Source organism: Schistocerca cancellata, chromosome 4 (assembly GCF_023864275.1).
Source record: "Schistocerca cancellata isolate TAMUIC-IGC-003103 chromosome 4, iqSchCanc2.1, whole genome shotgun sequence".
NCBI lineage: Eukaryota > Metazoa > Arthropoda > Insecta > Orthoptera > Acrididae > Schistocerca > Schistocerca cancellata.
In genome coordinates, this window is record NC_064629.1 from 377,462,055 (window position 1) to 377,482,269 (window position 20,215).

A 20,215-nucleotide genomic window follows, 5' to 3' on the forward strand; every position below is an offset into this window, starting at 1 on the left:
TTACATCTGCGGCTCAGCTGCAGCCTCGCCCGCGTCTCCAGCACCACCTCCCATGGCTTGTGGCTCACCTGCAAAGCCAAGATATCCGCCACAATAATCAACAGCATAGTCGATCACCGAATACAGTGAACTTGATGTTACCTATTCCGCTAATGTATTCGAAACACATTATCGACCTCCTCACGTTTATATTTACGCTCTTTCTTGTTCTTCTGTTTAACTTAATAGAACGAACATCATTCCTATGTGAATCGCCATCCGTGTGACTGAAATAGATTATTAAATCTTACCTATCATTCGACGAAATACTAACTTCTTCGAAAAGATTCAACAGTGAGGTAAAAAGACAGAGGATTCTCGATCTAAGTAACACAAAACGTTTTCAATTCTTATCTTAGTACAGTTCGACACTCTTTACGAGTTTTCTTGATATTCCTAGGCAAAGGTAGTTGAAATCGGAGAAGTTAATCATCATGCCTCACAGATAATGTTAGTTAAATCATATCAGCAAACGCTGCAATGGCCTCCATAGTTAATTTGATTTCAGGTAGCTATGAATGAGTGTTATTTAAATTTGGTAGGCGTTTAGTGGTGACGTGAAATCCCGATTATTAGAATGATTACAGCCAGTGACATTTGTATGATGACATTCATTTCCTTAAAGCCTTTCAAGTTTCAACTTTTGTAATCCACCTTTTGGTGACTTACATGATGTAATGCTCTGCTTGCAGTTCGAGCACGATAAACCTATCAGTATTTTAGTCCTCAACTAGAATTTTGATTTAGACACTGAAGTGCTTTACTAAGTATTGTTTTCCCTAGACCTCCGCTTCAACGTAATCAGATAATTATACGGAAGCCTACAGTTTAACGTAGACTTGACATTTTCCGCACGTACAGATCACTGCTGGAGGTGAACGACAAAAAAAATCCAAGCTAGATTTTACCTTACCAGGGTGCATACAGCAATCAGTATAAGTCACCTTTTGGAACTGGAGCAGATATGGCGTACAATGATGCCTCAGACAGCAAACTGTGTTATTTCTAAAATTTAAAGTTTGTTGTACAACAAAAATCCTTGAAGACATTACCCTGCGCTCCTGAGACATCCATGATTGCCTGTCCGGCTCCAGCTTGTGCGTGCACTGCAATCAGAAAGTCTACCTCCCTAACAATCACAAATAAGGTGAAACATGACACTTCACGAAGAAAATTATCTCATTTCTACAATGTAAAGTTTGTTATACAACAATACTAAGTATGAGGCTCATATTCTTGTTATTCTGCAGCCACTATAGCATGCGTAAATTGAATTATTTCTAGAATCTAAAGATTGTTGTACCAAAAAATTCTTTTTGGACCTTACCTTGCTCTCCTGGTGCACCCATGGCTGCATGTGCAGGTCCAAAGTCTGGGACCACTGAAATCAGTAAAGCATGTTTAGTAACAAGCATAGACAAGGCGACACATGACTTTGCACGAGAAAATTGTGTCATTCCTAAAAAGTAGAATTTGTTGTACAACAATACAACGTACCTAAACCTTACATTCAGCTTCTAACACAGCCATGGCGGCTTGCACAAATTGTATACCACATTTTAGATTCTAGAAATAACACAACAAAACTCTTCGTAGGTCTTACCTTGCTCTCCAGCATCTGGCTCGATGATCTGCACATCTGGTACTTGGGGGGCTGCTAGAAGCAGAAAAACCGTATACACTTACCATACTTAAAGTGAAATACACTGGTATGCAACACACAGAAACGAAAGTAATTCTTTCATGATGTGTCATTGTCAAGCAACATAGCTCCACGAAACTTGGACCATACGTAGACAGAATTGCTACAGGATCGTACAAAAATTAACTAAAAGAAATACGCATTGAGACGAGTGGAAGAGACACTTTTTTTCGACGACAGTATTAACACTGCGCCAACGTTAGTCATGATGGTTCCCTGGGCATTACAAAAACGGGACGTGGTTCTTAATAGGATGTGTGGTCACAATGGACGGCAATGCATGCTCCGCAACGTGCTTCCACGCTGGCCACAAGGTTGGTAAGTTCTTGTGGTAGAGTGTTCCATTCCCCCAACAGCGTGGTGTAGAACTGCAGGACGGTCGCTGGTGCATGTGGAAGTACTGCAGTCATCTCCTCAAGGCATCCCACACGTGCTCGATGCATTTAAGATGGGGAGGGGGAGAACGGGCAAGTCTGTCCGTTAGCCCATCAGCCGAATATCCTCTCATTCCGAGAGCACCGAACACAAGCAAGAAAAGAAGCAAATGGGGAAGGAGTACAGTGTTGTCACGGTGTTGACCGGTGAGAATACCGTGCTCACATATTTGGAGACCAGTACGCCCACGCAACATTATGCCTCCCCACACCATAACACCTGGACTACCAAAAAAATTATGTTCGACAGAGTTCTTGGGTGCATTACGTACCCTGCTATGGCGAGATGTGTGAAAATGTAATGTACCCAGGAAAACTGTCGCATGGAGCGCCCTATCAGTAGAACTCGTTACTAATCTTGTGGCCAGCATGGGTGTACGTTACGTAGCATGCACTGCCATCCTTGGTAACCACACACACACAATTAAGTGTCATTTTCTGTTCGTCTTTCAATTACCTTCTGTGCTATACTTAAGTAGTTATTCCTATGAACAGTCCAAGTTTCATCGAGCTATGTTACTTAGCAGTGCTATATCTTGTGGAAGGTATTCTCGTACTTAAGTTTTGTACAACTGCGTAGGCGTTCCAGACGGGAACTATGTTCTAGTATCTAAAGCTTGTTATAAATCAAAATTCTCTGTAGACGTTACCTGGCTCTGCTTCTGCAGCCGCGTTGGCCGCTACCTGTTGAGCTGCTATTTGTGCTGCATCTAGAATCGGAAAATCATATTTCGCTACAAGTACAAATGATATGAAACAGTCACACTGTAAGAAGAAAATGTTATCGTTTCCAGAATGAAAAAATTTATTTTGAGCGTACTTTCGTCTTCTGCTGTCGCACCGATAGACTAAGCAACATATAATTGCGAAGCGACTACAAGCATAAAATCGTATTTTGCAACTATCACAAGTAAGGTGGACGACAACATTACACACAGCAAACTGAGTTGCTTCCAGTCTACAAAACTATTTACACAAGAACATTCTTTACCGAGTTGATCTTGGGCTCCAGGTAAAGGCAAGTTGGCTTGTGGACCTGGTTGTGGCTGGGGTGCTAGAAAATAAATATTGAAACTCTTATTTTGTAAGCAACAGATATTAGGATTAAATCTAATAATGCACAGAAGAATTTGCTTTAGTTCTATAATACACTCATGGAAAAAAATCGCAACACCAAGATTCTATAAAGATTATGCGAAAGGACTTGCTCCTGTTCTAGCAGTAATTTACCGTAGATCGCTTGAGCAACGAAAGGTACCGAACGACTGGAAAAAAGCGCAGGTCATTCCCGTTTCTAAGAAAGGCCGTAAGACACATCCACACAATTATAGACCAATACCGTTGAAGTCAATCTGTTGTAGAATTATGGAATATGTTTCATGCTCAAGAATTATGACTTTCTTGGAAAATGAACAGCTCCTCTATAAAAATCAACATGGATTCCGCAAGCAGAGATCCTGTGAAACTCAGCTCGCTCTGTTCCTCCATGAGATCCACAGCGCAGTGGACAACGGCGCTCAGACTGATGTGCCGTGTTCCCTAATTTAAGTAAGGCATTCGACACCGTCCCGCATTGCCGTATAATGAAGAAAATACGAGCTTACGGAGTATCGGAGTAGATCTGCGATGGAATTCAAGACTTTCTTGCAGATAGAACTCAACACGTCGCTCTTAATGGAACTAAATCGACAAATGTACAGGTGATATCCGGAGTGCCACAGGGAAGTGTGATCGGACCGTTGCTGTTAACAATATACGTAAATGATCTAGTAGAAAGCGACGGATGCTCTTTAAGGCTATTCGCAGATGATGCAGTTGTTTATACCAAAGTAGAATTGATGAATGGTGCAGACTCTGGCAGTTGACTATGAACGTAAATAAATGTAACATATTGCGCGTACATAGGTAAAGAAATCCACTACTGTACAGCTACACTATCGATGACAAACGGCTGGAGACACCGTTTACCGTAAAATATCTAGGCGGAACTATCCACTCAGATCCATCGGAATAATCTTAAGGAAATGTATCTCATCCACGAAAAAAGTAGCTTATAAGGCGCTTGTTCGCCCGATTCTTGAGTATTGTTCATCATTTACTATCAGGTAGGACTGATAGAGAAGATAGAGAAGATCCAACGAAGAGCGGGGCGTTTCGTCACGGGATCGTTTAGCTGGCGAAAGAACGTTACGGAGATGCTAAACAAACTCCACTGGCAGACGTTACAAGAGAGACGATGTGCATCACGGACAGATTTACTACTGAAATTTCGTGAAATTTCGGGACAGCACTTTTCAGGAGGAGTCAGACAACATATTACTTCCCCTCACATACATCTGGCGTATTGACCACGGGGGAAAATTCGAGAAATTAGAGCCAGTACAGAGGCTTACCGACAATCATTCTTCCCACGCACTATTCGCGAGTGGAACAGGGTTGGAGGGATCAGATAGTGTTACCGAAAGTACACCCCTCCGCTACAAACCAATTGGTGGCTTGAGGAGTTTGATGTAGATGTAGAGTAATGAATCTTCTGAAATACATTTCTCTAGTTAACATATTTTAAGTATTTAACATTGCTAGATCACAGGTTAATTTAAGCGCGAGATAATCCATAGCGAATGTCAAATACTGGTACAATAACAACCAATGTAACTGCCAGAATGTTGAATGCAGGCATGCAAACGTGTATGCACTGTGTTTTACAGGTGCCCGAAATCAGTTTGTAGGATGGAATTCCATGCCTGTTGCTCTTGGTCATTCAATACAGGTACTGTTAACGCTGTTTGTGGATGACGCTGGAGTTGGTGTCCGATGGTGCCCCATATGTGCTCAATCGGAGAAAGGTCTGGCTATCTAGAAGGCCAAGGCAACATGTCGACATACTGTAGAGAATGCTGTGGTACAACAGCGGTATGTGGGCGAGTCTTATCCTGTTGGAAAACACCCCTGGAATACTGTTCAAGAATGGCAGAACAACAGATCGAAGCACCGATTGATGTACATATTTGCTGCGCGGGATTAGCCGAGAGGTCGGGGCGCTGCAGTCATGGACTGTGCGGCTGGTCCCGGCGGAGGTTCGAGTCCTCCCTCGAGCATGGGTGTGTGTGTTTGTCCTTAGGATAATTTAGGTTAAGTAGTGTGTAAGCTTAGGGACTGATGACCTTAGCAGTTAAGTCCCATAGGATTTCACACACATTTGAACTTTTTTTTTTGTACATAGTTACAGTCAGTACGAAATGGCACTCCAGACTGTAACTGCCGGTGCAGGTGTAGTGTGTCTTGCACGCAGACAGATCGGTTGCAGGCCCTCAACTGTCCTCTTTCCAATCAACACACAGCCATCACTAGCACCGAGGCACAACCAGCTTTCATCGGAAAATACAACAGACTTCCACCCTGTCCTCGAAAGAGCCCTCGCTTGGCATCACTGAAGTCGCAAATGGTGGAGGCTTGGGGTCAGTGGAATGCACGCCACAGGGCGCCTGGCTCGGAGCTGCCCTTGAAGTAAACTATTTGTAACAGTTCGTTGTGTCACAGCGGTGGCAACTGCTGCTCAAATTGCTGCTGCAAATGCGCCAGAGCCGTACGCCGAACACGATGGTCTTCCCTCTCGGTAGTGCCTCATGGCTGTCTTGAGCCCGGACTTCTTGCGATTGTATATTTCCGTGACCACTGTTGTCAGCAATCATCTACAATGGCTACATTCATGCCAAATCTTCTTGCAGTATCGCAGAAGGTACATCGAGCTTCTCGTAGTCCTATTGCATGACCTCGTTCAAACTCACTGAGATGTTGATAATGGTGTCTTTGTTGCCATAAAGGCATTCTTGCCTAACATAAAGTCACCACGTCCAACCTCAAATGTAACAAACGCTCAGCATGTATTTAAAGCAAACCTGGTTTGCACCCTCATAGTAGTGCTACTAGCGCTAAATTTGAACAGATATTATCTTTCAGATGTAGAAATACGCATACCAACTTTCGTTTGTGTCCTTCTTGGTGCTGCGATTTTTTCCGTCAGTGCATGGTATTTAGTATGTAACAGAAATCAATCCTTAAGAAAACCAGCCATGACGAAACTATTCCCCTTGGTGTGCAAGATAAATGAAACAGATGAAATGTCGTCCGACTTCAAGAACATTGTAACAACTAAAATTCCAAAAGTTCAGTTGTTGACGGGGAAATGTTTTACAGAAGTATAAGCTCAAAAGAATTATGAGAACATGACTTTGGGCGTCTGGCACACTCCATTGAGCAATAATTGACGACTAGTTATGTTACCAAATTATGCCTCTATCTCTCACAAATTTAGTACACAACAAGGCAGTTAAGTACACAACCAAATGCCATTGCAACCTCGTTCACTTACATAACAAGAGTTGAAATGTCCGACAAGTGTCGAAAACAGAGTGGGAACAGTCATTCATCCAGTCATCCTGAATGCTTTTCATTAGACTTTAACAGCTTCAGTAACGTGTATGCCCACCCTGAGGGTTTATCACCGCGCCACATCTATTTGGTATGCTCCGTATAACTTTACGGAGATCACCCTGCGGTATACATTACCATTCGTCAATGACGGCCCTTTAGAAATTTTATAGAGTGTTTGGTGGAATAGGACGACCACGAACATATTTGTCAAGCATGTCCCACAGATGCTCGATGCGGTTTGAGATCGGGACTCACCACTGGCGATTCCATTACTTCAACGTCCAGGTGTTGCAAGATATTCCTGGTGACGTCCGCCACATGGACCCTAGCATTACCGTGCAGAAAAAGGAACTCAGCGTCCCCACCGTACGCAGTAGCCATCACATGATCCTAGAGGATCCGTTCGATGTGCTGACTGGTAGTAAGGCGATCATGGACAACAACAAGATCCATATGGCTGTCAACACTGTTGCCTCCCACACCGTTACAGAACCTTGGCCGAATCTGTCGATTTTTTGGACAACATTTGGTAGAACCGCGCACCACGACGTCTCTACACACTAACTCGCCATCACCTCGCGTCAGAGAAAATCTGGTATGTGAATAACATGTATTGCCAGTGGCGAAGTTGGCAGTTGACATGGGAAGGGCAGTACAGAGGGTTAGCTGAGGTACTAGGAGATGCTTAAAAATTCCTGGCTTTGTTGCCTAATAGTTGCAATAAAAAAAATGTGGGCTCATTTGATGTATTGAAATCTTAATATGTAACTGTGTAAATATCAGGTGTTCACTATTCGTACAACTTGTTCTGTTGCACGAGGAAGCCCATATGGTAGAGTAACAAGCAAGTTTCTCGTCGTTGAAGTTACCGCCGTCATAAATTATTTGTTTCTATCGTCAATGTTATTCAATCTCTTCATTGAAAAAGTAGTAAAGCAAACAAAAAAAAATGTGGAGTAGGAATTCAAGTTCAGGCAAGAGAAATAAAAACTTTGAGGTTTGCCGATGACATTGTAATTCTGCAGAGACAGCAAAGCACTTGGAAGAGCAGCTGAACGGAATGGACAGTGTCTTGAAAGGAGGGTATAAGATGGAGATCAACAAAACCAAATCAAGGATAATGGAATGTAGTCGAATTAAATCAGGTGATGCTAAGGGAATTACGTTAAGAAACGAAACCCTTAAAGTAGTAGATGAGTTTTGCTGTTTGGGCAGCAAAATAACTGATGGCCTAAATAGAAATGATATAAAATGTAGACTGGCAATTACAAGAAAAGCATTTCTGAAGAAAATAAATTTGTTAACATCGAATATAGCTTTAATTGGTTCAAATGGCTCTGAGCATTATTGGACTTAACATCTGAGGGCATCAGTCCCCTAGAACTTAGAACTACTTAAACCTAACTAACCTAGGGACATCACACACATACATGCCCGAGGCAGGATTCGAACCTGCGACCACAGCGGTCGCGCGGTTCCAGACTGAAGCGCCTAGAACCGCTCGGCCACACCGGCCGGCTAGCTTTAATTGTTAAGAAGTCTTTTCTGAAGGTAATTTGTCTGGAGAGTAGCCATGTATGGAAGTAATATGGACGATAAACAGTTTAGGCAAAAAGAGAGTAGAAGCTTTCGAAATGTGGTGCTACAGAAAAATGTTGCAGATCACGTAACTAATGAGGAGATTCTGAATAGAAACGGGGAGACAACAAATGTAATAAATGTGAACTTTTACGGCCGGAAATGTTGCTTCCGCGCAGTGGTGTGAAGTCACATGTTCTGAATGCAAGAGCGCAATTGGCCGTTGTCGACGATATCTATAGGACAGTTCTAGATTAAATGACAAGTAAGCTTTTTCATAACATTTCTAATTGAGATCATAACTGTCCAAGTCTCAAGTCAGTAAAAAGAAAACACGATTTCCAGCGCAGTTTGGAAACTATTCAAATTCTTTGAAATGTGATAGGCCATGTTATGTTGAAATATAGCTCAACAGGGGCACTCTGTAATTGCATGGAGCACCTGCAGCTTGTAGTTGTCGATATTGCAAATGTTATTAGAGTCACAGCACAATATAAGGCTGGTATATCCTCAAGAACAATAGTCGCACATGTATGAAAAAACACAGGTTTCGTTTAGGTTTCAATCACTGTAAGCAGGGGTAAACCATTCTTCTCTGACTGTGCAATCAACTGCCACTCCACACGTTATTGATTAGCTATTTATCCACTGCAGTCTGAGTCATCTACGATCTGGCAGCGTGTTCCACGACGCATTTTTGTTGTGTCTATATCGCACTAATAATGGACACGTTGCTAGAGAATATCAAGGATCATCATTGATATTAAATGGTACAAATTGTGGATAGTCCCAACAGCAGACACTACCTTAGGGAAGTTATAAGGGCAAAACCCATACAGTTCCTATACATACGTATCTCTATCCTATGCTGCAACAAGAGAACGCCTAATCACATAATTTTGAGAATGTCCATATCTCCAAACCAGTAAATGCATGTTCCCAACGCGTCTATCATATTACTTTTTAGAATTGTATGGTTATGTTGAAGGAGATCGAAGCAGCCTAATTAGTAATAACACATTACATAAAAAATATTAACTTATGGCAGTTTCATAATACAATGATTAATGGACAGATGTTTATACATATATGTAATTTACCCAATTATGTATAGAAAGACTGATGCTCGAAACACAAAATATTTCCAGTATCTCTAAGAGAAAGATCTTGCCGAGAGTGCCAAGCGACTGATAAAAGCACAGATTGGACCCACGTATAAAAGCTGTAAAAGAACGGACCCACAAAATTTCACAACTATATCCTTAACGTCGATTTTCTGGTTAATAGTTGAGCGTATTCTAAGTTCGAATTTATAAGTAATATTTTTCATTGAGACAGAAAAACTTTTGCCCACGAATCAGCACGGATTTAAAAAACATCGCTCGTTCGAGACCCAGCTTGTTAATTTCTCGCATGATATCCTATAAACCATTGGTGAAGCGCAACAGGCAGACTCCATACTCCTTTATTTCCGAGAAGCGTTTGATGTAGTGCGGCACTGCAGTCCGTTAACGAAGGTTCGAACATAAAGAATAGTTTCTCAGGTACGTGAGGGGCTCGAAGAACGGTTCAAATGGCTCTGAGCATTATGGGACTTAACATCTGTGGTCATCAGTCCCATAGACCTTAGAACTACTTAAACCTAACTAACCTAAGGACATCACACACATCCATGCCCGAGGCAGGATTCGAACCTGCGACCGTAGCGGTCACGCGGTTCCAAACTGAAGCGCTCAGAACCGCACGGCCACACCGGACGGCTGGCTCGAAGACTTTTTTAAGAACAGGACCCAGTACGTTGTACTGGACAGTGAGTGTTCATCAAAGAGAAAGATATCGTCAGGAGTATCCCACGAATGTGTGATAGGACCGGAGTATTACGGAAATGCTCCGTAAACTTAGACAGGAAACCCTGGAGTGTCAAAGACATTTTTTTTCGTGAGAAATATTCAGAAATTTTAGAGAACTGGCATTTGCAACAGATTGCAGAACGATTCTCCTGCCACCAACGTACATTGCACGTAAGGACCGCGAAGTAAAGACAAGAAAAATCAATCATTTTCAACTGGAACAGGAAAAGGTATCCTCCACCGTGCGTTGTATAGTGGCTTCCAGACTAGACAGCATGTTTGAAAACTCGACGGAAAAACTTCAGGAATGGATTCCTCATATAACAAGAAGAAAAAAAGGTCGTTCGACATGGGTCCGGCAACGCACAGCTACCGAGTTATTCGAGCATGTTACTGTTACGGAGCCACGTTGACAAGTGCTGTTTACCGTAGGTAAAAGTACGACGCCGGTTGCAAGTCTGGCACAAGTAATCAAATTGTGAATCAATGTGATATGGGCCTGAATGTCCTTCAGCATGCGCAGATGAAGTGCGATGATCACCAATTAAACACGTAGCTGTCGGCATATCCGTGGTTAGTAATTGTGGTGTGCAGTCTGCTCTAATCTGACACGTAAATACTAGGAAAGTTAAATGTATCCGTAGCCACTTGGAATGTGTGTGTAGGGAGGTTTTTAATTCCCTGTGGCCATGGTTTGGAGTCTGGAAATGTACGCCAGTCAAGAGCTCGCGACCCTGCGAGTTTGGCGGACGGCAATGCGTTGGAGGCACGTCGCTTGGCCCAGGAACGCTACCCATTGTGTCGATTACCAGACCGAAAGACATTTGAAGAAACTCATCGTCGCCACTGTGAATACGGGAGATTCACATGTCCACCAGGCAGCGGGGGTCGGCCGAGACCAGAGGTTTAGGAAGGTCTGCTCAACGCTGTAGAGGAAAGTCATGGAATCAGCACAAGGCCGTTAGGCTTGCAGAGGAAAGTGCCGCGCGTGACGTGAAAACTTGGTATATCCATACTATCTGCAGTGTGTATAAGCCTTGTCTTCTGTGGATTATCCTCATAGAACAACGTTGAGACAGTGGTTTATGCAGAAATTTGTTATGACTCCCAACTTCGCACATTTTTCTTTTTTCTTTTTTCTTTTTTTTTTTAAAAAAAAGATGAAGCGACGTTCACAAGGGACGGAATCCAAAATTTGCATAACCAGAACGTGTGAGTGGACACAAATCCCTACACTACTGTCTAATCTTCGCACCAACCGACGCTCTCCATGAACATCTGGGAAGCCATTGTCGGCGAATGCTTGTTGGGGCCCTACGTTCTTCCAGAGAGACTTAATAGAAGAATTACATTGATTTGTGGCGTACTGCATTATCTGAGTACATAGAACACATGCCACTTGCATCCCGTTGACGACCGTATTTCATGCACGATGGTGCTCCCGCACATTGCAGTCTGTCTGCCAGCAGGCACCTGAATGCACGTTTTTCTGAGCGCTGGATAGACAGAGGTGGAACGTCTGCTTGGCTACCCCAATCGCCTCACTTAAAACCACTGGACTTTCTCCTATGGGAACACTTAAAGTCTCTCGTGTATTCGGCTGCTGTTGTAGATGAACCAACGCTCCATGCACGCACTGTGGCAGCCTTTCAGACAGTACGAACTAAAGAAGACATTTTTGATCGTTTGCGGAATTCAGTGTGGCGACGAACGAAGGTCTAGATTTAGGAAGGAGGAGATCACTTAACATTTACTCTGATCCCAGAGTGTAATAGCTGGCGTTAAGATATACAGTGTAGTTTGTAGGCAACGAAGGTCGAATAAATCTGTAATGATGTATTTCCGGAGCCATGTTGACATAGCCTTTTTTCTTCTTGTTGTATGAGGAATCCATTCCTGAAGTTTCACCGACGAGTTCGGAAACATCCTGTATATGTAGGCCTATATGTAGAATTTCTGTCAGATAACTTCGGCAACAGTTATCGCCTGATGATTTATACACAGCGCAGATAGTTTTTGGTGGATTATATCACAGAATGACTTTCGAATGCATCCCTTGATTTGAAATTCGGAAGGAAAGGGCCCTTTTCCCCACTGATATTGAGGTGACTGAAAATAGAGGACAGCCTTAGCCGAAGAAAAGTGAGGAAGGAAGTTTTCTGTTCAGTGCTCTCATCTGCTAGGAAAGTCACAACTTTGGGTGCTTACTAAAGCAAATCTGCAAGTTGTACCTTGAGCTAGGAGTCTTGGCGATTAATCAGATGACAAGGCGGTTAGATTCATTTAGAATAAGGTCATGTGGAAAGTATTAAGCCTTGCTCTGCTTCTTTCCCTAGACACCGCTGCAGCAGCTACTTCTACTTGTTAAGTTCAGACGTTATAGTCATGTGTGTTGCTGAGATGCGCATTGCCAAGCTCAATATTCAGGATTCAAGGTGAGATCGTTGCTTACTAGTGATGCATTGACGTAATTGTATATTACATGATTTTTCAGATTTGCAGATGAGTTTTCATTGTAAGTAGGGTCCAGCCTTTGTTCACTACGCCTATTACCTAATATACTGAGGATTAGTATCTATAACCCTGCACCAAGAAGGAATTGTAAGGTATAAACGGAAGTTGGTTGGCGTTTTTCTGCATCTGAGAGGTGATATCTATTCAAATTTCATGCCAGTGGCATAAGAATGGGGCTAGTAGCCTCACTATGAGGATGAAAATCAGGGTTGCTTTAAATATACGCTGTAGAGGTCGTGAGCGTTAGTTACCTTTGAGACTGGACGTGTTGAGTTTATGTTAGTCAAGAATGCCTTCAAGGCAACAAAGACGCCATTATAAACTCACTGAGTTTGAATGCTAGGTCGTGTAATAGAGTTACGCGAGGTGGATGTTCCTTTTACAATATTGCAGAAAGACTTGACGGAATGTAGCCACAATACATGACTGCTGGCAGCGGTGGTCACGAGAATGTACGTTTGCTAGAAGACTGGGCACCAGATGGCCAAGTGGCACTGCCGAGAGGAAAGACCATCGTGTTCGACGTGTGACTCTGGCGCATCTGCAGCAGCAATTTGAGTATCAGTTGGCACCACAGTGACACAATGAACTGTTACAAGTCGTTTACTTCAAGGGCAGCACCGTGCCAGACGCCCTGTATCATGCATTCCACTGACCCCAAACCACCGCCATTTGCGCCTTCAGTGGTGTCAAGCAATAGCTCATTGGCGGGCAGGTGGAAGTCTGTTGTGTTTTCTGATGAAAGCTGATTCTGCCTTGATGCCAACGATGGGCGTGTGAAGGAGGCCGGTTGAGGGCCTGCAACCACCTGTCCGCTTGCCAGACAGACTGGACCTGCGCCTGGAGTTACTATCTGGGGTGCGAATATGAACTTTACGTTAGAATTTATAGTTACTCAGGGGCCACGAGCTATTCCGAGAAGTGATGTGGCGTCCGAAGTTGCACATTTATATGAAGAAGTAATGCAAAATACACTCTTTGATTTTGCAGTGATTAGCATTTTGAAGCTTGCGCTGTAAGAGCAGAACTAATGTGTAGCTCGTAGTAACAGTTACGACACGCTGGACTCCACCTGATGAAGAATGACACATAGTAATGTTAAGTGGACTTTTAATAAGGGAAAATCTACACTCAAGTCCCTTATCATTTCATATAATCAGACTCTCCCTCAAATAGTTTATAACAGAAATATGTTAATCAGTTGTTCTGCTATTGACAAAATTTATATAGATACATGGAGATTGGGAAACAACTTGTGTAAATACTTGAAGTTAGACTATTATACTAATGAATAGGTAAGCAGTTAAGTACTAATAAACGAAAAAGAATGGTATTAACATGGTAGAAATATGTACATAGCCCACCTGGCATCAGTGAAAAATGTAATATATTCTACAAATTAATCTACTCTTCCCAACAAAAGTGTTTCAAAACAAGGGTGATAAACAACAATTCCCATTTCCTTTAATCTATTTTTTGCAACTATTCGTGGGGATACGCAGGTCAACTGCGACTGCTGGTAAACGCAGTAGTTCATTTTACTTCTTCTCGACACAGTGTTGTTCCTAACACTGCTTGAAATTCCTTGGAAAATCGTTCATGTGTAGCGGAGTCTAGGCGAGCGACCAACTGCAGCGATATCGCATGCGACGGATCGTTGCGATCCGTCGATCGTGTGGGGTGCCCTTTAGGTGACGTCGTGTGTCCTTTGCTGTGATTGGCTGACAGAAACAAAGAAAACGGACGCCATATTGGATTGCAACGTTGTCAAGTGAAACTGCCGTAAGCGTCCTACGAAATACGCTGTTTCAGTGCCACAGCACACTAATGATGTCTCAAAAACGTGTCGCATTTCATACAGTTAGTGGAGGAAACGTGTCAGCGAATGTGACCCTGCCAGATAAAACTGTTATTTCTATTTCACAATTTTTGCATATTGGTTCATAATTTGGAAAACTTTCTCTCATTTTAACAAAGTCGGAAACTCGTGAATTTTATGTCTAATATAAGGTTTGCTTTTAAATAAAGAATGAAAAATATCGAGAAACGTACACATATTAATAGGTCCGATGGTGATTTCCTCTTTAGAGCGAGCCACACCTGGATCACGAGCACTTGTACTGCTTTTTCTAAGTGACTAGCATAATTGCAACGTATGAAATAATTGTGTAAACCTGTTGTATATGCTGCTACTAAATAAGTGTATAAAAACTAAGTCTCCATTAAGGATAGGCCAAACTAGACAGAGAGATAAAGTCAAAAAAATGAAATATAACTTATATAGTGGTAGCTACTCCATTGCTGACTGAACGAAAATAAGATGAAAGAAACACTCGTGAAAGTTCGGAGTGATCGTTCACTGAGGCACTAAAACATCTCGAACAATAGTTTGAGCAGAATTCCGCAAAAGCGCTCAAGCGTTAAAACCCTCTCCACATTCTTGTTGTCGCTTTTACGTAAAATAAAATGCAGATCATTTGGTAGGCAAATTTATGTTCTCAGACGAATTAAATTTGATAAATTCATTTTCTTAGTGTACTCACGGAGACCCCTGTAGTAACTGATGATGCCATCCCAGTATCTAACGAGCCTGTCGCAGTGCCTCCTCTCCTTCTCGCGCTTCCGTTGGCGCTCGAGTTTTTTCAAGCGCCGAGCCCGCTTGCTCCCTGGTTTTGGCGCCGCCGCTTTCGGAGGCTTCTTCCGTCTTTTCTGCTTGCCCTTTGCTGCTTTTCCGTTCTGCGGCGCTTTCTGCGCCTTGGCTAGCTCTTCAGGTTCCGGACTCTGCGAGTCCGGCTCTTGCTGCTCTCTGGAAGGCCCCGGCTGCGGTGAGGCCTCGCGACGAGTCGCTGCTGACTGTCGTGCTGTGGAAGTGCTCGGCCCCGGTTCTGTGGAAGAGCTCGGCTCCGGTGTCGCTTCACGAACTTTCTGTCGCTTGGGCGCTCTTTCTCCGTCGGAGCTGCCGGCGCCGCTACCCCTTCCCAGTGAATCCGACATCGCACACGCTGCAGACGCTCCCGCCGCTCCTGTGGTCGCTCGACTACTGCCTCCGCTCTGCAAGTGTCTCACTGCTGCCAACCTCCCCGCTGCTGCCAACAGCGCGCTCCTGCGTACAATGCGCGCGTCAGGTATGTCGACTAAAGCTGAATCCATTAAGTGTTCTCAACGTGATACAGTTGGTCTAATATACTATCGTAAATAGTATAATAATTCTCAATGAATCAATTTTAGCGCCAGAGATTTTGCATCTGTAGCGGATTTAAACGTGCACATAGAATTCGAGTACAGAAAATAAAGGAATTAGTGCACAAAACATGAGTAATTACATGATATAGCATTTGTGTTTTTGGACTTCGTGCCATTAAAAACTTTTGCGTACTGAATGCGCGTTGCTAGGTAACACAAACTTTTTTTGTGTACGGATATACTTATTGATGGCACCTGACTCACGCTATTCCTGTTAGATTTTACATTGAATGCGCGACATAATTAGCTCCTTCCGCGGCCAACGTGTAACGAGAATATCTTGGGCAGCGAATAGTCCCGAGTACTCTGTAACGAGCACAGGTTACTCGATTTAGAAATAGGTCAACAGGTCGGACACACAAAACTATACAACAGTATCATAAACGCCCGTCTGTCGCAGATAGGGTTACCATGCGTCCACATTTATGCGGATATGTCCGCATTTCCGACGTTTAATTTAACGCCCACATACATTTTTACGATCTCTGCTAATATACACAATTTTTTATTTTTGATAATTAAGATTTTTTTATTTTTGTTTTCGTCTCGTATCGTCAACAATTTATATCCTTTTTACTTCGGTATTGAACTATATTGTTTGTTATTTGCTTACAATAGATCTTTTTGTGCTAGTTAAACTGAAAATATCGGCTTATATTGGTTACAGCTGATGTTTCGATCTTATTAGCTTCGAGATGTCTACGTTCTTTGGCTCTGATAGTCCCCCTTCCACCCGGTTTTCACTTGCCAATTTTATTTTTGTGCGATGTACGTATTTTTAGTGAAGCAGTGTATTTATCCAGATGCATTTTCTTTAAATTACATATTCCTCACCAATAAATCATCTTTTTAGATAAGCTGAAACAACAGCTCCATGGTTTTCAAATGAATAGCTCACGGTACAGAAATATCGTTTTATTTTGTAAGTTGAAATCTTTATCGCTGAAAATAGCGTTTTGATCATTCTCCATTTCGATTTTGTTTCAGATAATTTAATAACTTCTCTTCAGGCCGAAGAGGAAATGCACAATTACGGATACGCTTCGAGAAAAATATATAAGCTTCCATCTCGGAAGAGTACAATAGGAAGCAAAATGTATGGTTTGTTGCCCAGAAACCCATGTTTCAATACCAAATCATGGCGCCAGCGACCTGGAACTCCACTTGGAAACAGAGAAACATATGAGTTGTGTTATGAGCGCAAGTTCATCAAGTAAAGTGACTAATTTCTCTTTAAGCCAGTACTGAACTGGAAAATAAAGTAAGTGCTGCTCAAGACAGTCTTGCTTATTATATTGAAGCAGACCACAGCAGTTATAAATCGATGTATTTTACCTGTGGACTATTGAGAAAATTTTCCATCGCTCATCCATATCATCAAAAATCTTGTGTAGACGTACCTGAACTGGAGCGACAGTAAATTCAGTTTTAGCACCTGATTCTCTAGTATGTATCATGAAAGACCTATAATGTATTCCTTTTGTTGGTGTCTCATCGGACGCCAGCAACCATAGAGATATTAAAATAACCACCATTATAGTCTGTTACTTTGATAACAGGAATGGAGGACTGCAAATTAAGTTTCTTGAGAATGAAAGTAGTCAATTGAAACTGCAAAAACTGTTTCAACTCATATCACTGATACTCTTAACAAGTTGAAAATAGGGATAAATGTTTAGCGTTTAATTTTCGGTGGTGTCAAAAGAGGGCAGGGTAATAATGAGTTTGTTAGCCTCAAGAGGTATTAGATGGCGTAGGATGTCCTACTCATGTCCTGAACAACTGCATTCAGCATGGAATTGACATCCTTGAAATTGACATGCATAGTCCACTAATGAAAACATGTAACCATTTTTCAACATACACTGGCCGTGTTGAGTCTCTAAAGAAATTTTGTGACTTTGTTGAAATATATTATCAACAACTTCTCAGTCGTAGTAAGACACGATGGAGAAAACCAGCTCCAGTAGTTTTCCAGAATCTTTTCGTGGACCGCATCAATGAGATATATTTAAAGCATATCCAGCGTTTTGCTGGTGTTTTTCGCAATGATATCAGCAACTTAGAAAAGAAAGAGAATTCCCTTATTGGTGATGAATATACTCGATTCCCTTCGGATTTTTCTTCAGTACAGGAAAGATAATAATTTTATGACTGTCAGAGTGCAAGAAAGCTTGGTGTAGATGGAAAGTGATGGTTATGCATGTAAGGTGAGGGCAGTACCGTTGCTAGGTGTTTTAACGCCCTAGGCGAGAAATAATGACGCCACCTTTCTTTTCCTACCACAGGTCTGGCCAATATCCGCCCCATCCCTCCACCACCATATAACATCCACCGGCACAATAATGCAAATCTCCTATTATACTTCTAATCATTAAACTAAGGTGACCAGACGTCCCCATTTTCTGGGGACAGTCCTCAATTTTCATGCTTTTTCGTCAGTTCCTTTGAAACTGATTGAAGACAATAGATGTTATACGTCAAATTTTATGAAAACAACAGCTGATTTGTTTGAGTAAAGATAGCGTAGTTCTTTTCTCGTGCTGTGAGTCTCAGACACTCAGAAACAGACTTACATAGAAACATCAACTCATTTTTATGTATGGGTATGATGAACTGTATTTACCTTTTACTTCTTTTAGATATGTTGAAATAAAAGTACAAAACCTTGCTTGTAAATATGTGTTCGATTACTCACAGGAAGTAATAGCAGAACTAAAAACATCAACAGCAGCTACTCACTACAACATCCGCTTAAGAAGTAACCTGTAGGGATGAAAACATAAAGATGGACTGAGGGAGGTAGGGTATCAAGTCGCAACATGACCGCAAGCCAGTGCACATGCCAAGCTCTAGCGCTCGATAGAGGCGAATCAAGCTCACGTTTGTTTCCGTTTGGTACGCAGTAGAAGCTACAATAATTTTGAGGTAGGTAGATGCAATGCGTTTGCTTTCGTCAAAGTAAATAAAGACTTATTAAGTAACTCTTCCATATGCTTTTGAAAACAATCTGGTCCTTTAATTTTTCTCTTTTTCGTTTTTCTTCTCATTTCTTCAATTTTTTTCGCTGTCTAATTTGCAATTAAATGTTTCTACCCTTTGCCGCCCTTAAAATGTTGACCCGCTAGGCGGACACCTATTTTGCCTAATTGTAGAAACGACCCTGGTTGAAGGATTTTAAATGCAGTGTAGGAGTCCTCTGTGATGGATATTTAGAGTATCTGAACATGTGGATGCAACTGTTTAGTGAATTTTCTTTGTTGTTAGTGGCTTGTTTCTGGATATGTACCATGAACTTACGTCGCAGAATCTATCAAATTTTTGTTGAAAAAAAACATTAAATTGATAATGGAAAGTGTTTTGATCAATTTTCAAATTAAAAAAAATAGTTTCCCATAAGCTGAAAAGCCTGAGCAAAGCCAGAAGAATTGGTACAAGTACATTGAGTCATGTAGTAATGATGAATAATTTAGTGAATTAATTAAAAGTGTGCAGTTCTTCTTTGCAGTACTAGCCCATGGCGGTTGTCTTGAGATGTTGTGCTCCTTCATAACGGCACAGAGAACAAAGGAGATAAAAAGACTGACGGATGACTCTGCTAAATTTATTTTGGACATTTTAATTGCAAAACTTTTTTAAATATTTGTGTCAACAAAAGGAATTTTTAAACAAGGTTAGATCCAGTGAAAAATACACATGGGACATGGGCTCTAAAGTAATATAGGTACGTGAGATGTGTGTAATTCATCTACTTCCACATGGATACTCTGAAAATCACACTAAGTGTCTGGCAGAGGGTTCATCGAACCACCTTCAGAGTCGTTCTCTAATATTCCACTCTCGAATATCGCACGGAAAAAACGAACAGCTATATCTTTTCATGCGAGTTATGATTTCCTTTATTTTACTATGGTGACCGCTCCTCCCTGTGAAGGTCGGCCTCAACAAAATATTTTCGCATTCGGAGGAGAAAGCTGGTGATTGAAATTCGTGAGGCGATCCCGCCGTAACCAGAAAAACCTTTGTTTTAATTACGGCCACCACAAATCCTGTATCATGTCCGTAACACTCGCTCCCCTATTTTTCGATAGTACAAAACGTGCTATCCTCTGCTGAACTTTCTCCATGTACTCCACTAATCCCATCTGGTAAAGATACCACACAGTGCAGCGGTACTTCAAGCGTAGTGCAGGCAGTCTCTTTAGCAGATTTGTTGCATCATCTAAGTGTTCTGCCAATAAAACGCAGTCTTCGGTTCGCCTTTCCCATAAAGTTTTCTATGTGTTCTTCCCAATTTAAGTTGTTCGTAATTGTAATTCCGAGGCATTTAGTAGAATTCACGGCTATTACATTTGATTGCTTGATGGTGTAACCGCAGTTTAGTGGATTCCTTTTAGCACTCATGAGGATGACTTCACACT

The 20,215-nt window shown here is 42.0% G+C and overlaps 1 protein-coding gene across 1 annotated transcript; it reads right to left on the bottom strand.

Annotated features, from left to right (window-relative positions):
• On the bottom strand, positions 1 to 15,701 carry LOC126184208 (uncharacterized). Its single transcript, XM_049926575.1, has 6 exons — positions 15,095 to 15,701; positions 3,167 to 3,229; positions 2,826 to 2,885; positions 1,643 to 1,696; positions 1,367 to 1,420; positions 1 to 68 (listed from the first exon to the last, which is right to left on the bottom strand). Exons 1-6 carry the CDS (start codon positions 15,699 to 15,701, stop codon positions 1 to 3), a joined length of 906 nt encoding a protein of 301 aa, XP_049782532.1.
• Between the last annotated feature and the right edge of the window lie 4,514 nt (positions 15,702 to 20,215).

Coding starts and splice junctions, on each gene's coding strand:
- LOC126184208 (XM_049926575.1), bottom strand. CDS start 15,701: ATGGATTCAGCTTTAGTCGACATACCTGACGCGCGCATTGTACGCAGG. Junction 3,230..15,094: donor CAGTTACTACAGGGGTCTCC/GTGAGTACACTA, acceptor TTTATTTTCTAG/CACCCCAGCCACAACCAGGT. Junction 2,886..3,166: donor TGGAGCCCAAGATCAACTCG/GTAAAGAATGTT, acceptor TTCCGATTCTAG/ATGCAGCACAAATAGCAGCT.